A 27,750-nucleotide genomic window follows, 5' to 3' on the forward strand; every position below is an offset into this window, starting at 1 on the left:
TCTAATATATATATTATTACTCTTCCTCATCAGTTACAAGTACTATCATATGAATCATGATATTGATATCGAAACAAATTATGGAAATTTTCTAAATTTAAATTACAATTTAATCCATCGGTTGAAATATAATATAATGTTTAAATAATTTAATTACTATCAAATGCAAATATTATTTATATTTTTTAAGTAAAATACATATATTATACTCTATAAAAATGGAAAAACATATACATCAATCAAAATTTTTCGAACGATAGTGTGATTTATCGTATCTAATACTATTATAGTACCATCAAGACTACTTGTACACAAGTATCTCTCTGTAGAGTTTGCGAAATGGGCATCTGTCAAATTTTTACAGTGACTCTAAATTTATATAAAAAATTATATATATGAATTCCTATAATATTTAGAAACTTTATTAGATTAGCACTTTATTTATAATACAATGATTTTTTTATTCGCAGAGTATGCGCTAATTTTGATATAGATATTCCTTAACTATTTAGGTTGGCAAATGATAGTGTCTTTTTAAGTTCAATATAGAAAGAAACTAAGCTCAAAAATATAAATCATAATAATCTAGCGTTATCTTTCCTCTCGTACAATATCCCTTTTCATGTTTATGATAAGGTTATGATATTAAAATAATTATGATTTACTGCAGTTAATATGTAATTATCTGTGTTCAATTCGAAGGTTGAAAACATATTATCATCTTCAAGAAAGTTTTTTTGCGTCATATCGGTTTTGAATGCCACTTTTAATATAGCGTTAGTGTCCGTTCCCAAATAGATGTTATTGTTTAATAATTGAATAGCAGCTATACCACCATCGCGATAAGGAATCTAATATTTTTGATTCAATGATAGGTATATTGTAATTTTCATCAAAATTCATATTCATACTTTAATTACGGCGAGTAAATCACAAGTTAAATGATTCCAATATTTTAAGTAACCATCTTTGCCTCCGGATATCAATTTGTTGAAGTTGAAGAATAAAGCAGTTACACATGACTGTTGAGAAATTAATTCAAAAATAATATTTACAATTTACTTCATGTGTTTGGAAAATTTGCCGAATAATTTTCAAGTTAAGATTCCACATTGTTATATTGTTTAAGGAATCTCCAGTAATGAGTATTTCTTTGTTTTGGTCGTAAACCACGCTTGTAAATTCAAAAATTTCTGTTGAATTTTCTGATAAAGTAATTAACTTATAAAAAAACAATGATTATTATAAGAATAAAATGATTATATTTACTTTTTCATAAGAAATTTGGTTTAATTCTTCAAAAGTATCGAGAAATATGTTGATCTTCCACACATTTAAAATAAAACGACCGATGGTAAAAATTTGGAAAGCCCTTGCATATATTATTCTGCGAATTGCCATTTTATTTAACTTAGTAAATATAAATATTTCAAATTAAAATCACGCATTATAAAAAAAAGGATAAATAATTTGAAATTGAGATTCACATTAGAGAATTGCAAACCAGATCTGCTCAAGAGAATAATTTCGGTTTGGGCTGGGTCGGACATAATATTTTTTTAAAAATTCGGGCCAGGTCAAGGCATAAATTTTTAAATAGGATATCATTCAATTTTATGAAATAAAAAGATATATTATAAAATTTTTATTAAATTCTTTGATATTTAAATAAATTCGGACCTGGCCTGTTGGACTAATTTTTATTTCGGGGTGGGCTTTTTGGGGAAAATAAAAAAAATTTGTTCGGGATTGAGCACCGGATATTTTTTTTAAAACAGATTTGGGCTGCCGGGTTTGAAAAAGTAGGACTGATGCAGTTCACTAGTTCACATTGCTTTTCTAATAACCTTATAATAAAAATATCAAAGGATCAATAAAAGAAATAGATTGCTTAGCAACCAAAAAATTGTTACCGAAATTCTAGCTAGTACTTTGGATTTTTTTAGATCCCATAGTAACATAACATGATCATTGCTATTGTCTAAGCTAGCCAAATAATTCTAATTGTGATATTAAATATTGATTAAATAATAATTAAAATGCATATAATTTCTCTATATAATATATATCAGAAACATGCAGAGGTCGAAGTTGTAGGCTCGGCTAGGATTTGAAAAAAATAATTTCCATTTTCAAATCCAGTCTGGAACTTTTTATAGAATTATTTTGGCCACATCTTGATTTTTATTTTTTATTATCTTTGGGCCCGGCCCGGAATGTTCAAAATTTCACCGAATCAGATTTTTCGAATTCAAAAAGCGCCTTCTGTAATAATATAAAATTGAGAGATTCAGAATTTCCATGGATTCCATATCCTAATACGACATATAAAATATATGTTAGCGTCAATGTGTGTTTTCCGGCAATTTGTTATTTTTTCAACTTTGAACCATATTTTGAGCGCGTTTTTTTATAGAAATTGTATTTTACCGGAAATGTATTATGAATTTCAGATAATTTTGTGATGAACTTTTAGGCTAACGGTAAAATCATCTACAATTCATAAGATAGGTATTTTAAACATGTTGGAATATATTTCCGATAAAATCCGAATTTTAGATTAATAGACACGCTCTCAAAGAATGATTTAAAGTTGAAAAAATATCATATTGCCGGAAAAAACATATTTAATCTAACATATATTATATTTCTCAAGTTTCGGAAAGAGAAACACTCTTAAGAGTATTATCATTAACAAGATTATCATTCCCTTCTTGAATAATATCGTTATCATCAATCTTATTTATCTCATCCATTTCAGTTTCAAATATATCGTTACTTTTCGATCAGATGATCGATTTAATTTGTAATACAAAAAATGATAATTCCAAAAATATTTATTTAAAAATTATAATTAAATTTCATTATAATGTCAAATTTAATTATAAAAGAATTTATTTATAAACAATTATTATATTTAATTTAAAAGTAGCGAAGTAGCGCCCTACTTTAACAAAACTGATTTTAGTGTATTACTTTTATTAATATAATAAGATTCATATCATCTAAAACATTTTACCCGAAGAGCTCTCAAGTTACCTTTTCTAAAATTTTTAAATTTATAACTTAACGAAATCAGTGGCATCATTAGGTAAGGAAAGAAGGCTTAAATAAACCCTTGGAATTTTGAAAGCCCCCTCCCCCCAATCCCTGAAATATTTAATTAAAATGTTTTGAATACGGATTTTCCTTTTTTTCTTAAATTTTTTAAAGTGGCCCGGCCCTCTTCCCTTTTTCAAAATTAAAAAGATAACGATGTCTTGATGATTTTCAAAAATTTCTACCCTGAATGGAGAGGGGGGAGGAGTCCGCAATATCGTCATTAAAATTGAAGGGGAGGGTTAAGTAGTTATAAAGGTGTTATCGTCATTTGAATTAAAATTGGAGTGGAGTAGTTTAGTTTTGATTTCATTTTTTTTACTAATTTTGACTTGGATTTTCTCTTTTTTGTTAAATTTTGATTTGAATTTCCCTTTTTTGGGAATTTAAATTTGGTAGGAGAGGATTAGGAGGGGGATTTTTAAAGTGTGTATCGTCATTAGCTTGGGGAGGGGGTGATAGATGTGATCAAATATATATTCCTAAAAATAAAAGTAATTTTTTTTTTAAATGGGAACTTATGCAGGGTTCATTGTAAAATTTTGTCAAGATATTTTATCAAAATTTAAAAATATATTCTTATTATTTAATCTTAAACATTATTATCACTTAGCGAAGATGAGAGATCCAGTTTTTGATTTGGACCAATTTAGTTCGGTCTTTGAAATCGGTCGTAGGTTCGGTTATAAACCGTTAAAAAATTATATATTTAATTTATATTATCTTATTTTTTAAAATAATTATCAAATCTTAATATAAAACAATATTAAGAAATTTGAATGTTGCAGTAATAAAAAAAAATAATAAATAAATACTTTCTGATTATTATTGATATTTACCGAATTTCTTGAAAAGGAAAGAGACAATACTATACGAGTTAATATATTTTCCCCTATTTTATAAATTATTTGCATCGCGATAGGGTCCCAAATGATGACTTGTATAATTTCCTTTTTTATATTTATGATGTTAATGATAGATATGGTGAAATAAAATTATATCTTCTTACATTTAGAAAATAAATATATAAATAAAATTATTCCCATCACTTAAAAAATAGAATAATAACAAAAACAATCAATAATATCCGTTTAGATTCTCAAAAAACTTATGTTTTTTTATCTTTAATTTTCAAAAATAAAACCTATTTGAATTTTAAATATAATAAAAAGTTTTTCTCCATAAGAGAAATTCTCGTAGTAATAGACCTGTACCGCCGCCGGACTTTTTTGCAAATTATTTGACGCCGATTTAAACATTATCGCGCCGTTTGCCCGGCATATAAAAATCTTATTTTTATTATTATAGATATAAATTATTATTAATTACATTAATATTTATTATGATTAATTACTGAAATACTATTTTATTAATTCAACAATTCTTTTCTCAATTAAAAAAATAAATCTGATTTATATAAAATCGTAATATATGAATTAATTTTCAGCAAAAGTTAAAATATTTTTAATTCTAGAGCTTTGTTAAATTATATATTGATTTAAATTATTCTTTTTAGATCCTTTAAAAGCCCAATCAATAAATGTAACAGAAAGTTTGAATGGTTATGGGTGCAAGATCGATTCCAAGGAGAAATGTTTGACTAGGTAAATATAAATACCACATAGGTTTGAGACATAGGAAATATAGTTAAAAGATTGTTGCATTAAGATTTAAGACTTCAGATCTAGAAAAAGTCATTAATTCTGGAAAAGAAAAAAATGAGCAGAAGAAATAAACACACAACCTCGGAAATAAATATATTCGATCTGGATGATTAAAATTCATACTAGAAGAACGGGTTGAATTTGATCAAAGTGATAATGATACATATATACACGAAAGAAGAACTTTAAAACTAAATCGTCACTATATGATGTCATATCATTTTAATGATATTAGAAAGTATGATTGGAACCAATGTCTGATTATTATCATTATACCTTTTCTTTATCAAAATATATGCAATTTCGTATTATAATTTACAAATATTATAATTTTTATGAGGTATTAGTCGCACTGTTAAATTCTCATATTTTAAAGTTAAATATGATGAATTGAATTGTTACCTTAAAGAAAAACGTTTCACACCTTATATTCAATTTTTATGTAAATATATAATCGAATTATTGACTTATAAAGATATGAAACAAACATTAACTCAATACTCATGTGAACAACGATATACTGAAAGTTATATTTTTTCCTTTATCTTAACCGGTAGATAATGTTAAACTTTTGGGAATACTTATAGAACTTTCTAGACTTTCGGTTCTAGCCAGAAAAATATTCTGATACCGACTGCAAACTTCTAAAGTTGGTTTTCAGTGATGGGCTTACTTTAAATTCAAGAAGATCTTTATTATGCCCTTCCCTTTTAAACCTATACACGATAATTATAATTCAATAAAAATTTAATTCCTAATGTATTTATATTTGTTATAATAATTAGAATATTAATTTTGTATTTGTATTAAATATAAATAATGGTTTATATAAATTTGAATAGGTACGGAAAATAGCTTTTTTTATATATAAAGTTAAATAATAAAATTTGAATATGAATACGAAGAGATTATATGATGTAAATTTTAGTAGTATAAATATAGCGATAAAAAGATGTAATATCAAGAAGAAAAAAATTTTATAAATTTTACTTTTTAATTTTTGTTATGATTTATTTAATTACAATTAATATTATTAAATAAAGTAATTAGTAGTTAATTTAATTATTCTATGTTATTTTGTATGCTCTAAATTCTCATATCAAACATTGTTGGCAAAACCAGTATGTACTATGATGCGCCTACCTTCAGTCTAATTAACTCTGAAAAGAAATTCTAAATAAAGGGGGAAGGGGATGTATGAAATGATCATTGACACGATAAAGAATGAGAGCAAAGAAACAATGGTATCAATATCCCGGCAAATAATCGTAGTTCGAAAAAGTACATAATTAGTCGTTTTAGTCTCAAGAGATCGTGATTGTTAAAAGGGTCACAAGAGATCGTTATACGTACAAATGATCGTTTTAGCTAAAAGAAATTCGTTATTTTTATTAAAGATATACGTTTAACCGAGAATTAAGTTGATAATATTTAGCAAAATATTAGGTTGTTGATTAACCAAAATCTTCATAAAGAGAGACAGCTTTCATCATTAGAAAATTCATGCCGCAATCGAGCTCATTAGAGATCGGATTTTTATTTGGGATCATTTAAGATACAAGAAATAGTTATCGTATAAGAGATCTTTATTACAAGAAATGGTTATTGTTACAAGAGATTGGTATCGGTAGGATCACGACAAGAGAGAGTATGTTATAGAAGAGCGTTATCGTTATAAGCAATCTATCGTAGACATGAATGTTCAAGCTGTAATCAGACACGAACGGTTTTTAGAAATAAGAATACAAGCAAAAGACAGCTGTAGTTATAAATTAGAATACATTAGAGATTAAGAAGAATAGATTTGGTGGATAGTTGTTCATTCGCAAAAGGGTGGATCCAACGTAAATGGAAGGGTATTATAATAATTATAACATTATTATTTTTATTTGTATTAAATAGTGGTTTATATCAATTTGAATAGTTACGGAAAATAGCTTTTTTTATATATAAAGTTAAATATTAAAATTTGAATATGAATACGAAGAGATTATATGATGTAAATTATATATAAAGTTAAATATTAAAATTTGAATATGAATGCGACGAGATTATAATGTAAATTTTAGTAGTATAAATATAGCGATAAAAAGATGTAATATCAAGAAGAAATTTTAAAAATTTTTATTTTTATTTTTATTTTGCTTTTTAATTTTTAATTTTTGTTATAATTTATTTAATTACAATTAATATTATTTAATAAAGTAATTAGTAGTTAATTTATTTATACTATTTTATTTGTATTCTCTAAATTCTCATTCCAAACAATATTTATTAAGTTTTATTTGAAAAAATTTCAGATAAATGATTGATTTTAGTGTTCATGTAAAAAATTAAATAAAAAAAATCGAAAATTAGAGATCTGCAAAGTTAGGCCCGGCCCGTACCCTGCCCGTTATTTAAAAAAATCGGGTTCGGGCCTGGACGAGCCTAATATTTTTAAAAAAAATTCGAGCCTGGTTGGTTCGGATCTTGGAAATTTTTTAAATATATCTAAATTTATCAATTTTACATTGAATTTTTTATGTAAAATAAAAATATTTGATTTTATTTATTGAAACTAAACGACATATAACATATGTCTTTTATTTTGAGTAATTATAAAAAATTAATTTCTATATTTAAATAAATTCGGGCCGGGCCGGCAAAACATTTTTAAAATAAATTTCAGGCAGGACCGGGCTCGAAAAATTAGGCCCGATGCAGATCACTGTCGAAAATAATGTTTCAAGGTAAAAAAAAAATTTGAGGCGCTACCCCAATATAAATGGCGATGTAAAAATTGGATGGCCGACCTACCCTTGTAAAATGTCACCCGGTAATTTTTTTATTCTCAAAAAATAGTGTTGACCAAATCAGGCTAAAATTTCTACGGGCCGGGCCGAAAACTACTATTAAAAATCTTAATGGGCTGGTTCAGGCAGGACCATGAAGATCTCTAAATGCATTTATATGAGTAAAGGAATAAATAATAGCATGCTTTATAACTTGGTTATCGTGACGTTCCCCTGTTGCCACCATCGTACCTTCATAATCAACCGTTAAACTTTATATAGTTAATAATAAAGAAGGATGTTTAAAATATGTTGTTTTTTATTTGTAAGGGTTACAATTTATTAAGGCGATAGCTAATTACTGACCGCGAAAAATTTCTTTTCAAATGAATTATCGCAAAAGCACTATTAGAGGGCATTATTATTTTTACACACAAAAATAGCTAAAAACATTTAAGTGAGCATTTAATAGATCAATTTAATCTGAGATATGCAAAGCTCGGCCCATCCGATAAATCTTTGAAATTATTTATAACGGGTTGGGATATAAAGACATATAAATAATTTTGAAACAATATTAAAATTAACAAAAATATATTAAAGAATTAAAATATATTTTAAATAAATCAAAATTATTCGAAAAACTTAAAATTTATTAAAATTTAAAATTATCAAAAAATAAAATTTGGGCACTGTATGTGTTAGCTAAAATAACAAAGAGATAATTTATTTATGCAAAAAAATCACAGTTTTTGCAAGAGGCCAATATTTGTTTGAATAAGAATACTGTATGAGTAAAAAAAGCATATTTGATAGGTTTAAGCATTGCAGTATATTTTAATTTTAAAATCTGTAAATCAGATTTTAATACCAATTGAAATGAATATTGCAGGACATTTAAGAAAAGATTCTTATTTTATGTAGATATAGAATATAAAATAATAATATTTTAATTTGAAATTTACTTTTTATTCAATCTCCTCTACAATTTTTTTTCAATTTGAAATTTAATTTTTTATTCTTTCTGCAAATCTAAAAAATTTTGAATCAAGCTTGGGAAACTATAATTCCGTTATATATGAAAATTTATCACTCATTATTTTCAGTGAGATTATTATAATTAAAATAAAATACTATCTCAGGATGACCATTTTTTACAATGGCTCTATGTAAAATTAAAAAATGAGGAGATAAAATGAATACTATAATCCTATACCGACAATGCACTAATATTATTATTTTAAAAAAAATCAAAAATTCTTGAAGAGGGTATTCTGTTTCCCTTGCTATTTGCAAAATTTTATCAAAGGTTCATATATTGGGAATATATGAAGGTGTAGTTCACAAAAATAAAAACAAGGGATATAAAGTATATTCATTCAGGAATCAAAGCTTTATATACCCAGGATTTCTTGTTTCCAATTTTCTAAAACGAGATAAAAAAAAAAAAGTAGACTCAAAATTTTAACTTTTTAAAAAAATATTTTTATTTTTAAAAATCACTACCTATACTTAGTTTAGAATCCAAAATTGCATTCTTAATATGTTTTTGCGGTACCGCATTCATGATGCATTTATGGTAATTCAATCGGGAAAATATTTCGCGGTAATTAACATACGCGTTAGTCGAATTCGGGATAACGTATTTCGTGTAATATGGTCGATATTGAATTTCAAAGAATCAGTTAAAATTGATATTTAATTAAGATTTACCAAGATATATGATTTATATGTTGAAGAAAATATCTTTGAGTATGCAGCCATGGAGAATATATGACCACTATAGAATCGATATAATAAATGAGTTCTTCACTTTTCAACACGTTGATAGCAGGTTGTAAGTTATCAAGATCACTGTTTTCGTTAATGAATCCATACCTTTTTTTAAAAAATTAAACATAATTAATTTAAATTAAATATTGTATGTAATAAACTTGTTATATAATTAAAAAACACTTACACCCAGGATAATGCTAAACATTTTTCTTTCTTATCTACAAGATTATCCATAGAACAAAATAATTACCTAATAAATTTTAAAAATAAAATGAATATAACTCCGTAATTTTTTTTGCATTTAAATAGATCATAACTATTTCCTACAATTAATCTAAATAAAAATTGAAAATTATAAATATATAAAAATTATATTTTAAATAAAACCTTATTAGCTATAGAATGGTAAAAATCAATAATTATTTATTGTTATACTTATAAAACTTTTTATTTTAAATTTCTGATCAAGATCTATTATGTTATACATTTATAAGAGATCTTTTTAAATTTTATCCAATTAAATAGAGAATTTTTATTAATAGTATATATTTAATTAACCATAAGATTTTTATCTGTGCTAAAGTTAACGTCATTAGTTATGAGGTTCTTTTTTAAGAAAAGGAGAAGTTCATTAGTTACCTTTTATTGAAAAAAAAACGAGTATCGAACTTGATATTTTTTTTTATTTTTAAAAAGAGGAAGCTCACTTACATATAAACCAGTAAAGCTAAGAATTCAAATTTTGTTTTACAAGATCATTATATAAAAACTATATAGTGTTTCAGAAGATTTAGAATTTTGAAATTCGGCAAGAATCTTTTTTTAATTTTCAAATTATTTATTTAGATTAATTAACATTATTTTTTTCATTAACTAATATAACTATAATTTATTTACATATTTAATGGTAATCATTTATATATTATTTGATTCAATATATTAATGGATAGTATACCAAATTAAAAAAAAAATTATTTACCTTTTCACGTAAAGAATAACATTTCAAAAATGTTAATAAATTTTGTGATTCGTCGGATATTTTAAATCTAACTTTAGTGCAGAAATTTTTAGAAACTGATAAGGTCCCATCAGTGTTGAAGTCGGTTATATTGCATCTTACAATTTTTTAAGATTTTCTATACACTTTCCTGTATTTTTAAAAGTAAAATAAAATCTTGGTTAAAATTTGTTAATTCGCACCTTTTAATGTCATGTGATTCCATGTCTGCTCGCGCAGTTATTCTCATATGGTATTTTGTGTATAAATATGAAAATATGATAAGTTAAAGTTGGTCGTCAATGGGTTAAAAAAAGAAACGCTTTATAATTAAAAAATTTTTTTTGGCTAGGATACTTTGTAAAATATTGGTCAAATATATTTTTAGATGTTAATGATTTTATTAGTTAAAGGACTAATAAAATTAGGGCTAGTTAAATTATGCACGAAGGTATAGAAACTCATATCATAAGAGAGCAAAATACCTAACAACATTTTGTAAATATTTTTAGTCTCTAACATTCTTTCGAGCAAAGTCGATTTTAAAGAGCATTAATTTTTTTAATAAAAAGAATTTTGGCGATGTCCTGATTAGACGTAATTTGGATTAAGTAATCCTTTATTTAGTATAGACTGAAAAGCTTTAGCTAGGAAACGCTATTTTGGTTTGTTTTAAGTATTTGGTGGCATTGTTATTTTTCATATTTTATTCTCGTTTTTTAAATTATTCTTATTAAGTAAAAGTCGACCTAGGACAGGGCCTCTATACCTATTTTTGAATAAAAATAAACTTATACTTTTTTTATAGAAAAGAATACTATGAAATATTCTTTAATTTTACATGGATAATTTTTTGCTTTATATGATTTGGAAAGTAATATAGAATTAAATTCTTTTCTAAAATGACCATCATTGTGTTATCTTAAAAACACTAAGAGGAAATTTGTTCATTGGTAAAAAAAATATTAGTTAAAAAATGTAAATCTGTGCATAATTGGTTAGAACTTAGAAGGAACATATTTTATAAATATTTTTTACAATGAATGATGAAAAAAGTAAATTAACCACTAATATTTTAGACATCTCCAGAAATCAAGTCACTCGCGCTCTAAAGATTGGAAGAAATTTTCCCAAAATCGAACATTCTCATATTAAATATACTTTAGAAAAAATAGATAATGAATGTTCCACATCATTAAAAGAATTAAATTAAAATTACTTTTTTGTGTGGATGTTAACAATAAGCTGACAAATAAATTTATTTACTATTTATTCAAGAGGGATCAATTCAGAGAAACTTTTATCGTGAATGAATTTTATAGTGACCCCGAATCCACATTAGCAAATATTCTTTTTATAGCTAAACTCTTATCGGGAACTCTTTTCTGCTAATAGATAACAGCAAAACTTTTATCGTAAATCAATAATAATCGCTAAAATTTTATGACGAAATCATTATCGCGAAACCCGCGACGAAAATATAACGAAATCTATTTAGCGAATCATATATCGCGATAATTGCTAATGGTGACTATTTTAAAACATAAATTTTTAAGACGATATTAATTATTTTTAAAAATAGGTTGAAATTCGATTAAATGGAAATGCTTTTAATTTTCTTTTAACCTTAATAAATTGGTATGATTATTGAGCTTAGAATTGTTTTAGAAATTTTTTTTATTTGAATATAATTTTCTATGCTACCCTGTCCTATGCTTTTCTTCTAAGTCTTATTTTGTAGAAATCGCGGTTTTAAGAATAACATTAAGTTCATTAGTTAACCTTGATTTACTGGTGATATTTGGGTTGCGGCAATATTTATTGCCTGATTAGTTTATTATTTATTAATTCAAACAGTTTTGCCAGTTGCTAACAAAACCGAGGTGTATTCTATATAAAAAATCTATAATTACCGGGTTTTAAATCTTGATTTAAAATATTTTTAAATCTCCTGATTTTTCGATCTTCATATAGATATTTTTTTTTATCTTTTCTTATTATTTATATATAGAAGTAAAATAATAGTTCTATTTTCAAAAAATTTGATAGGAATCTAATAGATGCAGCCTTAAGCATTAATTTTGCCAAATTTTTGAAGGCACTAATTATGAAACTTAAGTAAAATGTAATTATTACAATACATGTTAGTTTAGTGCTTCAAGCCGTTTGGTAGACTGTATAAAGCCATAATTGGCATTCATTAAGATTGAACAAAAAATATAAACGTAGTTTTAATAAATTAGTTTAATTTTAATCTGAAAAAGAGCATTGCAAAAATTGAATTCTGCAATAATTAATTATAAACTTTTTAGTATTTTAAAAGATTATATTATTTCGCTCAGGATAAAAACGAAAACGTTAAACTTAATTACTCGATTTAAAACTACAAGCAATTTTTACTTGAAAATAAAAACTGAAATTTTCTCTAATTTGATTTCTCAGAAAATATAATATATCGCTAATGATTTATTATAGATTTGGATAAGGGTGAATAAACTTGGATCCATTTTTAAATAATGAATATTTTAAAGTTGATTTTATCTATCAGCATATTGATCTTTCTATATAAATTTATAAATTACATTGCTGCTTTCCTTCTATTTTTTTAATCTATATTTTATTAAAAAATTTCTATTATAATTTATAATACACTATAAAAATAAAATAAAATTTCATAATTGTATTCCTAAAATGAAACCATTATTATTATAACAAAATTTTACCTTTTATATGAAAGAAAAATTTTTTATAAACATTTTTTTTTCAAAATTTGGAATGGAAAAATGAAACCGTTTTTTTAAAAAAATTTGGAATGGGAAAATTAAAACTTTGAATTGAATAATAATTTTATTATTTGCGGGAATTGAATATGAAGAAAATTTTAGGGAACTGGCTAAAAAAGATTTCCAATAAATATTATAAAAAATTGTTATTTATTTTTTTTTATTCATAAACATTTAGATACAAAAATAATGCAATCATAATTTGTTAACATGTGCCTTGTTAATTTAAAAATATCTATAAAGATACTCATAATATACACACGTAACTTTTTAGGCAGAAACATAAAATTTATTTTTTCTGATCATAATAATATCCCAATTATATTGTAAATGAAGATTTCCTTTACTATCTCCCAAAAGGGTCTATTAATTTTAATTCAGATTCTTTGCTAAATATGATTTTTCTTTTATCCTTGCGTTATACTTCTTAATGATAACCTCGAGTTTTTAAGATTAGTTAAAAAAAAAAATCTTAAGAATTCTGTACGTAGAAAAATTCTGCCCCCTTATATTTAATAATTTACTAATATTTGTATGATCAATACTTGTAAATGAACGAGTTTGTGAACGAAGTTCATTTTTTTGAAAAAAATGATGAAAGGTGTTCCTTTCATTTTTAACGAACTTTGAGCCTGCATGCGTCCTTTTTTTTCTTTGACGAACTCGTTCGTTTTTTACTTTCGTTATTTTAGTAATTATTATTTCTATTCATTTGAAAAAAAATTAATTTATTATTAATCCGAATTTTTTAAGAAACAAGATTATTTTTTAATCAATTGTTTCCTTTATCACATGTGAGTTATTTTAGCCAGTCACTATTCCTGTCTTATAGTATAGGTTATTAACTTGTATCATTAATATTATATGGGATGTTGTTATTTCACCATTATCATCTGATGCTGAATTCAGAATCAGATGATGATACATTACTATAGTCCAATATAATAATCAAAGCAACATAATAGAATTCTACCTTTACCAAATGTAAAATGTCATAGAGTATAATCAAAATCTTCAAGTTCTAATTTTAATAGATAATTAATTGTAATATTTATTATTTTATATATTTATAAGTATTCTGTTAATATTTTATTTTAGATTGTTGTATAGGCTTATTAAATTATTATGGCTGTTATAATAGATGCATAGTTGATATAATATCTTTTAGAATTTAATTTTTTTAGTGTGATTATTTTAAATTTCGCTATTATTTTTAAGTTTTTATATTTTAATAGATTGTTGAGGACTGACATTGAACTAATTATTTGAGGATACTTGGAACACAATTTAAAATATTATATATTAAAAATTATAAGGAATTATTTTTTTCATAGATAAGAATATTTTTTTATATTAAATTAAATATCAAATGAAATTTAACAAAAATTTATTCATAAGTTTCGAACGAACGTGAACGCGTTCCTATTTTTGGAGGGGAACGTTGCGCGTTCGATTTTCTTAGAAATGTTTACAGCACTAGCGATTACTATAGGTTAAACTATAATTATAAACTTTACATCTATCTAGACTTAAAGACCAAAGAAAATATTGATATAAAAAAATTGATCAGAAATTGTTTCATGAAAATCGGTTTTATACCTCCATTTCACTATTAATATCTATGTTATATAGATGAAAATTAAATTTCATTTCTCAATTAGATACAATACGATTTTCATTATCTAAAAATAATAAAATATTATTAAAAACGAACATAAAAAAAATTTACATTGCATTGCACTTTTGATTTTATTGAGTTTCTACTTACAGTGTTTTGGTATCTTAACATAGGCCAATATAATAATAATTAAAATAAATCGGTTATAATTTTACTTTTGTTGAAAAAATTCAAAATATGATATAAAATTTTGATTTCTAATATATAATATAAAATTTTGACATCTAATACATGATATAAAATCTTGACTTAATAAACATTAAAAAAAATTGTAAATATAACTGATTAACAATATAATTATTATTTATATAATTCTTTATTTTATTATGCTTTCTCTAGTTTGAAAATTAACTGATTTTTATAAATAAAATAATATAAAGGAAAAAAAAGATTCATGTTTTAATTATTTTTTAATACTATGTCGGAACCTGTACCTATAAATCAAGAGATTATCATCTGTGAGGATACAATTATTTTGGGACTGTTTTAATTGTTGGGAAGAAAGGGATGAAGGAAGACTAAAAGAATATTGCTGGGTGATTCTATTAAAATCTCTGTTCCATAGCACCAAATTATCCATTACCGATGTCAAGTGCTGAGGTGGAATTTTATTGATTTCCTGTGTTTTGTTATTTTATTAATTAAATAGTATGCAAAAAACATATAATTCAGAAAAAAAAAATGCAATCAATTTTTACTAAACGACAACCTAACATATAAACAAAAAGGAAATAGTTATAAGCGCTCTATTATCTAGTAGAAACTAATAATCAATTTATATATAGTTAAGTTACTTTCAAATCATCAGGAAGTTTGATATCTTTGTGGTTTGTCTCTAGATCTTTGGCCAATTCAATTAGTTGGTAATAAGCGCTATAAATAAATAATAATTACCTTTCTGTTCAAAAATTGTTCGTATTCAATAGAAATTTACGAATACACAAAAGAAAAAAATTTCATCGAATTGTATACTAACACTATTAAAAAATATTGAGTATAATTAGATCAATGTGAATAAAAACTAAAATAATGGTGATATATATTTTAAAATTTACTATTAGCAGAAAAATATTAAGAATAAAAAAATAACCATTTTTCTATAATATACGAATTTCATCTTATCTAATCTTAGTTATATTTAATGACGGATTAATGATCATATAAATACGATTTAAATTTGTAAAGATTAAGGGTTTAAAAATAATATCTAAAAAAATTATAAATCCGGGCCGCAGTTTATAATAATTCTTATCGGAATTGAAATAGTTGGACATGACTTTTTATTAGTCGGACAACGAAAGATCTAGTTCAAAGTAAATCATATCTTAATATATTAGCCTGGCTAGATAGTAGGTTCAAATTTTCAGAACACATATTAAGTATGATATAACTTTAATTAATGATGATTGTATAATAATTAATTTTATTTTAAATATAAAATAAGTGCGGCAAGAAATTTAAAAAAAATACAATTACTTTTATAACTAAAAAGAAAGTATCAATAAAATGGTTGTCAAATTTACAAAAGATGGATATCTATTATAAAAAATGGTCTAAATTACAATAATAAAAGATAAAAAAAACATGAGTTAAATCCGATTGAAGAAGATAAAAAAAACCATAACGAATTAAATCCGATTCAAGAAAATCGTTATAAAGGCTCGGTTACGGTTGATAGAATTATAAGGATTCGGTTGAGATTAACGGTTCGCTATGGATCTCGGTTATATACTACTATAACTTATTTGAAAAAATGAAGAATGATTCTAGAAAAGTTTATAGTCAATGTTAATATAAAATTTCAAAATATTTACTCTATTCCTCGTTTGATGATGTCAATTGACAGGTTGTTCATACTGGTGTTTTATTTATTTAAAAACATTATAAATATAATATTATAATTAAAGCAAGATTTTTGCAAATATCAATTCAAAAATTGAAATGTTTAACGTCTTTGCAAATTAATATCAAAAATCTCTACAATTAAATAATATAAAATGGATTATTTTTTAAAAAAAATCATTTCTGTGGATCCTATAATCGAATTGCTCAATAAATTTTTTAAAAAACATCGCCCACACAAATAAATTTAATTAATAAAATATACGAAAGAAATATCTACTAATATAATAGTCATCACTAAAAAATTATATGAAATCTACTAGGTATAAAAAAAGAATATAATTTACTCTGCCTGAGTAAAATTTAATCTTTGCGAAGAACTAAAACTTCCCAAATCTTCTTCACATTTATCAAACAAATCATTTTGCTCATTGAGATTGGAATTTTTATTTGGTATCGGCACATTATTATCATAGTTGTTAATATGATTGTGGTTATTATAATTATTTGTCGGAAGTACTATGTCCTTTAGCATATGCTCGGCGCATTTTTCAGAATTTTCGAGTTTGTTTAAAATTGATGATAGGAGTGTGTGATGTTCTTTATTCTGGATCTATGTATCAATTATGAGTTTTAAATAAAATATATATAGAAAAAATAAATGGATGGAATCGTATCTTTATTTGTTTACATTCCTAGTTCAATTAATAAAACCTATGTGAGGCTCTATTAATAAAAAAATATATTATAGCATTTCATGGTAACCTTTTTATATGTATAATAAAATATCAAATGAAAACAAACTATTAGATAGTTAGGTGCAGGAAACGAATTTGGACTGCTACTTTCCTGGAACGTATCGCCAGAAATAGTAGACAAAGGACTATGTTTCGATATATTGTTTAAGGACATATTGCCCATACTAGATATATTGTTGGATATTCTAGGCTTCTTGCTCGCCGTTTGTTCATTGAGGTTAACACCGATCAACGATTTATTGCTGACTAAAGTTCTTTCACTTTTTTGGCATTTTTTGTTGTTGAACCGGCCCCTAAGGAGCGTAACTTCATTAGTTGAATAAGATGCAGAAATTATCCTCTCTTCTTAAGTTTAAGAATAAGTAAATGATTTTATTTGTTGTTTTTAAACAGTGGGGAAGAAATTCATAATTATTAGAGAAGGTCAAAAGTCCACCCCATCCAAACGGGAATGTCTCATAAATGCTAAACCGGATATGTTTGTAAGCAATTATTATATTTTCATTTATAGTTTAAAAAAAGGTTTAATAATTGTTGTGAGTGAATGTTATTTATTCTTTTTAATTAAAATATGAGCATTTGTTGAATTATAATTTTTGCGAGTAATATAAATTATATTTTGGGAGTTCAAGAAAATTATTATATGATTAAATTTGACTGTTACTAGTGGAAAAATTAGAAGAATTATTATATAGGCCATCAGAAGATAATTTTTTTTATATATTTTATTATGTAAATGATATATTCAGGATTATATTATACGAGAAGTAATTTTAGAAATTTGTTTCTTTTCCTTTTTACATTTTAATTTATCTTTTTTAGATTATATTTTTTTGACTTTTAATTTGGTTGTATTAAGAAATTAAGGGAGATGTGATTGATTGCTAAAAGTATTTAATTTTATATTTAATTATTATTATTTTAGCAGCCTTCATTTTACATGCTTTAAGGATCATTCAAATTCTTACTTCTTAAAGTTTTATACCGCGTGCCAACAGTTCTCTTTACAATAGTATTATCAAAATTAGCATAAAATTAAATAGTTCATAATATTTTTAAAATTTCCAAAAAAATTAATTATACTAGAAAATTGTTAATAATCACCGAGAGTGGCGTGGCGTAACCAGAATATTTCCAAGGGCGGGTGAGGTTATGCATCTAATATTTTGATTAGGTATTCTTTTCCCCAGTTATTTTTATGAATAATTTTAAAATGTATAGTTGTTACGCTTCTTTCTAAAAAGAGGTAGCTCCCCTAGCTCCCGCTACTGAGTTTGAAAAGGAGCGCACTCCCAATCCAAATTTTAAAAAAGGAGCGCAGCTTCTTAGCCGCTACTTCGATTTTAATTTTTATAATACAACGTAAATAAAAACTTTTTATTTTTTTGATACTAAACAAGGACTCAACAGGAGCACTAGAGGGAGGAGTGGCATTATTGTGGTATTGTTTTGTTAAATATATTATCTTTCCTATAATCAATTTGATTCAATCCTAAAAAAATCTTCTAAATCATTGGAGTATTTAGATGTAATTGTAAGTATTTTTGTGTTAGAAATTAGATTTCTACATATATATTCTCAATTTAAATTGAACTTATCATCATTAGGGATGTATTGTTAAATATATTATCTTTCCTATAATCAATTTACTCAATCAAAATCTTCTAAATCATTGGAGGGTATTTAGATGTAATTGTAAGTATTTTTGTGTTGGAAATTAGATTTTTACTTATATATTCTCAATTTAAATTGATCATCATTAGGGATGTAAATTTCGCTGGAAACTATAATTAAGAAAAATTTCTGAGAAATTTTGGGGAAAAACGGCAAAATTCCTTTAAAAATTTTTTTACAGGTCAATATTGCTTTTTTTTCATGTTTTATTAAAAATATATAGACTATAAATATATTATTTAAACAGATATGATATAATTTCAATTAATTATTTAATCTGTTATCTTCTTTTGAAACGATTCCAAAAATGAAATCCACAATATCTTGGGTCAAGTGTATGAGCAAGGGTAATGTATGTACCAGCACAAAATATTTTCCCGGTTTTTTTAAAATTGTTCAATCTCTATAATTTCGTTCCGTAAGAAATCTCTCTGATATAAATAAATGCTCGAGGAACGTCGATAAGTTTGATTTGTCCGCTTCCACTTCCTCTATTTGTGTAGAAATTACTTTATAAAATTGTAAAGATGTACAAAATCATTTAAAAACTTAATTATCAGGAAGATTAAGTCTCTTATCTCTATAAAAATATTTCGACTGGTGGCCTAGTGGGTTATGATGTAGGCTTGGAAACAGAAGGTCCCGGGTTCGATCATGGTAAGGAACGTAAAAATTTTCCGGTTTTTCTTCGATAACTGATGTGTAAAGACATATGGTAGGATGATTTTCGGAGCTTAGACACCCCGGTCAGCGACAGGCTTGGACAGCCGGGTGCTAAGGATACTAGTCCAATAAACAAAAATGAAGGACACAAATGAAAATACGAATATGAAAGCTAGGGCGTTCCCTCCAAGCGACGCGCAGGGTGTAGACCTCCATCCTGCGAAAAGTAAAATAAAGGTCAAAGCAAAGAAGACAAGGTTAGCAAGTTTGAATATTGGGACACTTAAAGGTAAGACGAGAGAATTGGCGCCAATGTTGAACAAGAGAAAAGTTGATATAGCGTGCATACAAGAGACGAAATGGAAAGATCAGAAGACTTTAATGATTGGAGATGGGTATAAATTGTACTATAATGGAATTGTTAGCAATAGGAACGGTGTCGGCATCATCCTCAGTCAAGATCTAATCTCATCAGTAGTAGAAGTCAACAGGATCTCTGATAGACTAATGAAGATAAAACTCTGCATTGGTCAATCAATACTACACATCCTTTCAGTATATGCTCTTCAAACGGGTTGTAAAGAAGAGGAGAAAGATGACTTTAGAGCTATCCTTGATGGTGCTGTAATGGAAATTCCTAAGGATGACTAGTCATAATAGGTGGTGACTTAAATGCGCATGTGGGAAAAGCAAGAGATAGCTACAAAAGGCATCATAGTGGTTTTGGATACGAAGAAAGAAATGATGAAGGAGAGCATGTACTGAAATTTGCGCAAGCCTTCGACCTTGCCTTAACCAACACCTACTATAGGAAAAAAGACAGTCATTTAATAACATGTGAAAGTGGTACTAATCTCTCGTAGAAGATTAAAAGATGTAATAGACTGCAAAGTCATCCCAGGAGAAGGTATCGCAGCGCAACACAAGCTACTAGTCATGGATTTACACATCTCAAATAAATCCACTCAAAATAAGATAAAACTTGAACCATGCATCAAATGGGGTAAATTAAAAACAATGACAGATGCCTTTGCAATCAATGCAAACATTGAAACAATAGATTCCTCACAAGTCAGTGAAAAAATGTGGACAGACCTTTCATACAGATTCATAGACACTGCCAAATCGATACTAGGCTTGACAAGGGGAGGCAACAAATCATATAAAGAACTATGGTGGTGGAATGAAGAGGTACAAACCACTATAAAGGAGAAAAAGCCCTATATAAAATATGGTACAAATCCCAAAACCCAGATGACAAGACAAATTACAAAAAATCCAAGAGAATATAGCTATAAAGGCGGTGGCTAGGGCCAAAGCTATGGCATACGATGACATGTATGAAGAACTACATACCAAAGATGGGCAAAATAAAATATACAGATTAGCCAAACAGCGAGAAAAGAATTATAGGGATATAAACGGAGCTCCGAAAGTAATCAAAAATAAAGATGGGAAATTGATAATAAAGGAAAAAGAAATAATGAATAGATGGAAAGAATATTTTAAGGAGCTTCTCAACTTTAATCCCCACATAATACATCTAGATGAACACTCCCCATGTCAAAACCTTGTACAACCAATAACAGAACAAGAAATAATCACATGCCTCAAGCATATGAAAAACAACAAAGCTAGGGGTCCAGATGATATTCCAATAGAAAGCCTTAAAGGTACAATAAATACTGGGAAATGAAGAGATCTTTCAAAAATTGAGGCAGAGCTATCTAGTTCCTCTCTTCAAAAAAAAGGAGATCCACACAATTGCCAAAATTACAGGGGCATAAAACTAATGTCACACTGTCTTAAACTCTACGAAAAAAAAATCATAGAAAAAAGGTTAAGAGACATAATCGAAATAGGAGAGACTCAGTTTGGCTTTATGCCTGGAAGATCAATAACTGATGCTATCCACGCAATTAGGCAAATGAGTGAAAAATACAGGGAAAAGAACAAAAAGCTACACATGGTCTTTCTCGATCTAGAAAAGGCCTTCGATAGAATCCCAAGAAAACTTATCTGGTGGGCGCTACGCCACAAAAAGGTTCCCGAAAAATATATAAGAATACTACAGGATATGTATATGGGCCATACAACGATGGTCCGTAGCACAACTGGTACTTCAACATCACAATAGCCGAGGGAGTTCATCAAGAGTCGGCTCTCAGCCCACTTCTCTTCATAACAGTAATAGATGTATTAGCACAGTCTATACCACAAGCAGTCCCGTGGAATATGATATTTGCAGATGATATTGTGATACTTGCCGAATCCAAAAGTGAAATGAAAGAAAGATTAGTGAGCTGGATAAATATCCTAGAAAAGCACGGACTAAAAGTAAATAGAGAAAAGACGGAGTATATGGTGATAGGAGGAGATGAAACAGAGAGCATTGATATAAATGAATGGCAGATATCGGCAATTGAAAGTTGCAAATATTTGGGCTCCACTATACAAACAAACGGCAGAATAGAGAAAGAGATAAAAAGTAAAATTAATTAAGAATGGTTAATGTGGAGATCTTTATCTGGAGTGCTCTTTGACAAAAGAATCCCACACAAATTGAAGGGAAAAATTTACAGTTCCATAGTACAACCAACTATTCTATATAGTTAGGAAACATGGCCAACTAAAGAATCAGACGAGAGAAGTATACAAACTATGGAGATGAGAATGTTGAGGATGATTGCTGGGTAACAAGAAAGGATAAGGTGCGAAGTACGAGAATACTAGGAAGTTTAAAGGTAGTAGTGCCCATTAATACTAAGATAATGGTAAACAGACTTAGGTGGTATGGGCATACAATGAGAAGGCCTATGAACTACATAGGAAATAAGGTTGAGAGTTTGGAAGTGATGGGTAAACGTAAAAGAGGAAGGCCAAAACTTCAATGGGTCTATAAAGTTAGAGTTAATATGAAGAAGTATAAATTAGATAAACGAGATAGTATGAATAACATAAAGTGGAGAGAGATATTGAAGGAGCTTACCACCAGAAAAGGTGAAAGCTAAAGAGAAAAAAAAATCTCTATAAAAATATAGAAGATTGCGGCAAAATATTTTTATTTTTTAACAGACAATTAATTATAATAGCTATACAGTCCAGAGAGTGGGTGGGCTAGACAACTTTAATGAACAATCCTATTTTAATCTTTAAATAGTTGTTTTCTATAATAATTTGGGATTTGCTACTAAAATTTAAATTGTCAATATTTCATTTGCTAAATCCTTTAAAGCAAATTAAGTCTGAGATGCAGCCCCATTGCATTCGATAATTGAGTTCTCACAAGTGACCAGGCTTTCTTAATTACTTGTATTATTTATTTTGATGTTAATTTTCGAGTTTCTTATTTCTATAATTACTCTAATAAATTCACTAGATATATATATTCTCCGTATGCATATTGGTCTATGTTTCAATTAATTTATAGAAAATGGGACTTGTGATTGCTATAATAAAATTTAAAATATATTCCACTATTTGTCCACCCATCATTAATAAGGGTCCAATTTTTATTTTATCTTATCTTTCAGTAATTGTATTTCACTAAATAAATATTTTGAGAGCAATTTAAATGCTGTTTTTAAAGATTAATATAATTTCTTCCAAATACATGTTGCATTATGGAAAAAGAACACTATAACATAAAAATGGTGTTGCAAGATTATCTACATATTTCATGAAATTATTTTTTCAGAAATTTATATTATTAGTTAAAATAAAATTAGAAAAAAGAATCTCTTTAACCTTAATCCTACTCCATATCCTTTTTCAGTTATTATTAAACATTTTAAATATATTTCAGTCGATAAAAAAATTTCCTACCGATGAACATTACTAGAGTTGAGCTATTATTTTATTATCGAAAATGAAGGTGAAAACAAAAAACATAATTATGATATATGAACCAAGAGAAAAAATATTTTTTTAAGATATGATAAAAATCCTGACTATTTTATCAAAAAAACATAAAATTAGGAAAACTATAAGGGAAATTTCCTCTATGTTACATTTCTAATCATCATTATAAGTGGTTGAAAAAAATGCAATAAAGTTATTTAAAAATATATAATTTATTTTTAAAATTATGAACTTTGTCAATACCGCGTATAAGAAACTCTATAAGAGAATGGCAAAACTCTAAATCTGCAAAATCATTTAATTCTGAAGTGAGGTTAGAAATGGTTAAAGTTAAAAACCTCATATTCATATGAAGCTCACCTTCAAGAATCGTCAAGGTTTTGCCAAATCTCCATAACTTGAAATTTATTCATTTCAAAGAAATAACGATTATATTAATATTTACTTAGCTATATTCTTTAATTCACATATTATAATCCTTTTCGCTTAATACTTTGTCTAACAATACCATGAAATTCATAATATGAATTTCATCTTGTGGTTTTGACCATATCAATTATTTTCCCTATTTTTTTATTTTATTAGTAGCAAGATTTGTAGACATTTTCGTTCATTTCATAAAGACTGACATTTTTGAAATGTGCCTTAGGATAAAATTTGAAATCTTCTATTTTATAAAGCTTTCTCCACATCAACTGTGGCCACTAAATTTATATTGTGGCAGGCACAACGTAAATGTTATGGTAGAAATCATAACCTTCTGCTTTGTTAATCAGGTTCAAGATATCGGCACGTTGAAAATTTTTCATTTCAGAACCTTAACTCTCAAACATTCAACCTCTTATAGGAGAGAAAAATATTTCTTGTACGATGGAAATGAAAATTTTATTTCATCCATTTAATATCTTCTGTATCCGGTAATACCCGCTCCATCTCAAAATAGAACGCTCCTGCTTCCAAGTTTCGAAAAATAGCAGCACTCGTTTATAGATAAACCACTTTAACAACACTGAAAATATGTAATATATGTATATCATATCCGTTAAATTGGCTGAACAATCAGAATTCTGAAATGCATTACAATATGTCGTGCTTTATTAGTGCCTATGAGTTCCTAACCAATATAGTAGCCAGTATAAGGAAAAAATTATTAGCAAGAAAATTTTGGCAAACCTTACGATTAAAAAGTGATTGAAAGCATTTATTCTGAAAATTTAATTAATGTTTAGTGCTTGTATATTATTTTAATCGTGGTTTATAGTATAAAGAAAAGAAGCTATTAACAAAATTAGAAGAAAAAAAAATCAAAATTGGTATCATGTCAGAACAGAGAATAGAATTTTAAAATATTTGATTTAGGTTAAAATTCAAAGCCTTGCTTATTAATTCTTCAATTTGCCAACCACAAAAATTAAACGGATTATAAGCCAAACATGACATCGAGCCATGTGAAGTCAGCCAAACTTCTAGAAGCAGAAACGTTTGGTGGCAGCTTAAAGGAAAAAAAAGTATCATTGGCAAAATAAATTTTAAAAAATTTCAAGAGAATAAAATTTGTAGAAGCACTGCCAATATGTAATGCCTGATTAGTATTTAAAAAAACATATTTAGTTTCTCCAGTCAATAAACAGAAACCAGTTATTAGATAAATAAAAACGAAAACGGCATGAGTTAGCTGAGTCATAAATATCAGATTTTAAATCGCCATTAAAAAATCAATTACGATATTAAGGTTACATTTTTTCAGAATCGAGATATTTGATTCTGATAATTTTACGATCTTTATAGATGTTATTTGTTCTTTTCGGTTTATTTATTAGATATAGAAGTAAATTAGTTAAAATTTCTTTATATTTTTGAGATACTTTTTAATTGAAAAAATTTCTCAGATGATTTTTATAGAAATAGAAAATTAAGGAGGGGGTTTTTAAAATCAATTTTAAAAAAATGAAAGCAAATTTTGGTCTCACAAAATTGAATCCAATTATATTTTCCATTGGGAAATTCATCCCCAAAACTCCCCTTGTCTATGCAACTTGTTACAATCAATACTCTAGTACTCATTCCTCGAGTAGGAGGGGGAAGGGGGTACGCCTTTTTTTGGAGACAAAATAACTTCATTAGCTACTTTTATGAAAAGAAACGAATAACGAGTCAATATTTTTATTAATGAAACGTTTTATGTTACTTAAGATTTTTATGATAAAAGTAGAATGCATAATTTGATTTTCTATTTTTTTGAATTTCATCGTTTAGCTGTCTTCTTTAACGCGTTATTCTAAATATAACGAGTAAAGATAGCGCGTTAATTTTTTACAAAATAAAGTTATCAGCATTTTTTTAATAATATATATTATAAAAAAATATCAAACCGTCTTTTCTAAAATCACGAAGAACCGCTGCACAAACCCTGAGATCCAGCAAAGTTTGAGCTAAAATTATGTTACTTTAAAATAAAATAATCATGATTAGCCTATTATTCGATCATTTAAAAATATGCTGTCACTCAATAACTTGTAACAAATTAATGATTATTAATCTTAAGATAAAATTAAAACAAGTTTTTAAATAGAAATTATGATGGTATATTGGAGCCTCACAATTTAAGAATTTGATTTAGTCTACTACCCTAAATCATATTAGATCGCCTGACTAAAAAAAATCCAAGAATAATTTTTAAAACCAAATTAAAAAATGTTTATTTTATAATCATATATTTATATGGTTATATTTATAAATACAAATAAAATATTTATATATATGTATTTCGATTATAATATAATGCGGATTACAGTCATGATATTCACAATAATGATATTCGAATGAAGACATTAAAATAAAATATTCAACTAGATGGTATTGTATTTATTTTTACTCGAAAGTAATTCCAGAACTAATAGAAATCCGTTTAAAATGTTTTAAAATGAATTGGAAAACATTATCTTAAACTTTCAAACTACGATGGGAAGCTTTTAATATTTCTTTCGAAATTTAACGAAACAATTGAATTTCTTTCTTCATATAGGCCCTATCTTGCATTTGGACTTTTAAATTTGAAGTATAAAAAATTACTGTAATTTATTTAGCGTTTTTCACTAAATCAAATTTATAAAGACTAGAATTTAACTTATATATATTATAAAAAAACAGTCGTTACATATATTTACGCGCGGCCGACTTTTAAATTAATGGCGGTCCAGCGTAAGGTAATTTTGTATTAAACTTTATGGAAATGTTATTTTATTAATTTAATTATCTTTACGTAATTAAGTATCTGATTTGTTAAAACTAATATTCCCACAAAATTTAAAATATTATCAACATGTTTTACTAATCTTAAATTTATATATATGATAAATTCCATATCAAATCAACCAAAAAAAGTCGATTTCAACCAAAACCCCTCAGACATTTTTTTAAATTTTGTATAATGGAAGTATATACTATAACTAAGAAAAAAATGAAATTTTACTTTACCACTTACTCACTAAGATATGGAGTTTAAAAGCGGAAAAATGGTACATTTTTGACAAAATGCACTTCATTGATTTTCAAATATCTCAAGAAAAAATTTAATTAGAATAATGATTTAATTTTATTATATAGCTAAATAATGGCTCTTTAATATGACATATAAATAAATGTGATAGATACCTGATTAATACCCAAAAACAAAAGCAGATGTATATCAGACGGCTTTATATTTGAACAAAATTCTAGACTGGGATGAACCTGGGTCTAGGAGTTATGACCCTGGCTAAAATTGATCAAACTTGACATAAATATCATCATATTTAAATTTAATGAATATTTACTTGATGTCTAAATGAAAGACCCTTATTTATTATTTTTTAAAAAAAAATATTTGAGAGGTGGTTGGTTAATTTTCTATTGAAATTACTTGGCAAAATAATTTTGAATATTTATTTTGCCATAAATCAAAAATAAAAGAAAGAAATGATTCTCGCATTACATTTTGCGTCCAAATTCGATTTCGTAAATTTCACAATTAAATATTTTTACAAAATTTTGATTTTGGATGCACCCATAATTTATTATTTGATGCGAATTCAATAGATTATATAACATTTCTGGAAACGCTGACAAAATCCGCCAACTAATTTGTAGATTATTTAGAAAAATTAAATAATTTGATCCCTCATTCTTATAGCTTCACAACA

At 26.3% G+C, this 27,750-nt stretch overlaps 2 protein-coding genes across 5 annotated transcripts in view; both read right to left on the reverse strand.

Moving 5' to 3' along the window:
- Nucleotides 1-626: 626 nt before the first annotated feature.
- Nucleotides 627-10,560, reverse strand: LOC135924210 (echinoderm microtubule-associated protein-like 1). The gene is made up of 8 exons (XM_065459257.1): nt 10,514-10,560; nt 9,251-9,415; nt 7,752-7,809; nt 1,914-2,000; nt 1,270-1,410; nt 1,063-1,221; nt 912-1,022; nt 627-851 (listed from the first exon to the last, which is right to left on the reverse strand). Exons 1-8 carry the CDS (start codon nt 10,558-10,560, stop codon nt 627-629), a joined length of 993 nt encoding a protein of 330 aa, XP_065315329.1.
- Nucleotides 10,561-15,104: 4,544 nt separating this feature from the next.
- Nucleotides 15,105-27,750, reverse strand: part of LOC135924661 (uncharacterized) — a 38,299-nt gene continuing 25,653 nt past the window's right edge. For 3 of the 4 annotated variants that reach the window (XM_065459751.1, XM_065459747.1, XM_065459749.1), the window contains 6 exons: nt 25,942-26,015; nt 17,418-17,716; nt 16,961-17,226; nt 16,586-16,627; nt 15,566-15,644; nt 15,105-15,390 (listed from right to left, as the gene is read on the reverse strand). In XM_065459751.1, coding sequence (XP_065315823.1) covers nt 15,175-15,390; nt 15,566-15,644; nt 16,586-16,627; nt 16,961-17,226; nt 17,418-17,716; nt 25,942-26,015 — 976 coding nt within the window. In that variant the 3' untranslated portion in view covers nt 15,105-15,174. The remainder of the gene's footprint in view (nt 15,391-15,565; nt 15,645-16,585; nt 16,628-16,960; nt 17,227-17,417; nt 17,717-25,941; nt 26,016-27,750) is intronic. The other variant, XM_065459748.1, reaches the window with a different exon arrangement.

This window comes from Gordionus sp. m RMFG-2023, chromosome 2 (assembly GCF_954871325.1).
Source record: "Gordionus sp. m RMFG-2023 chromosome 2, tfGorSpeb1-WG-v2, whole genome shotgun sequence".
Lineage (NCBI taxonomy): Eukaryota > Metazoa > Nematomorpha > Gordioida > Chordodea > Parachordodidae > Gordionus > Gordionus sp. m RMFG-2023.

Bases quoted from the DNA above. Each gene is read 5' to 3' on its own strand.
- LOC135924210 (XM_065459257.1), bottom strand. From the start codon at position 10,560: ATGAGAATAACTGCGCGAGCAGACATGGAATCACATGACATTAAAAG. The intron at 1,023-1,062 runs GTAAATTGTAAA...ATTTCTCAACAG, and splicing joins AAATTTTCCAAACACATGAA to TCATGTGTAACTGCTTTATT. The intron at 852-911 runs GTATGAATATGA...CAAAAATATTAG, and splicing joins ATTTACTCGCCGTAATTAAA to ATTCCTTATCGCGATGGTGG.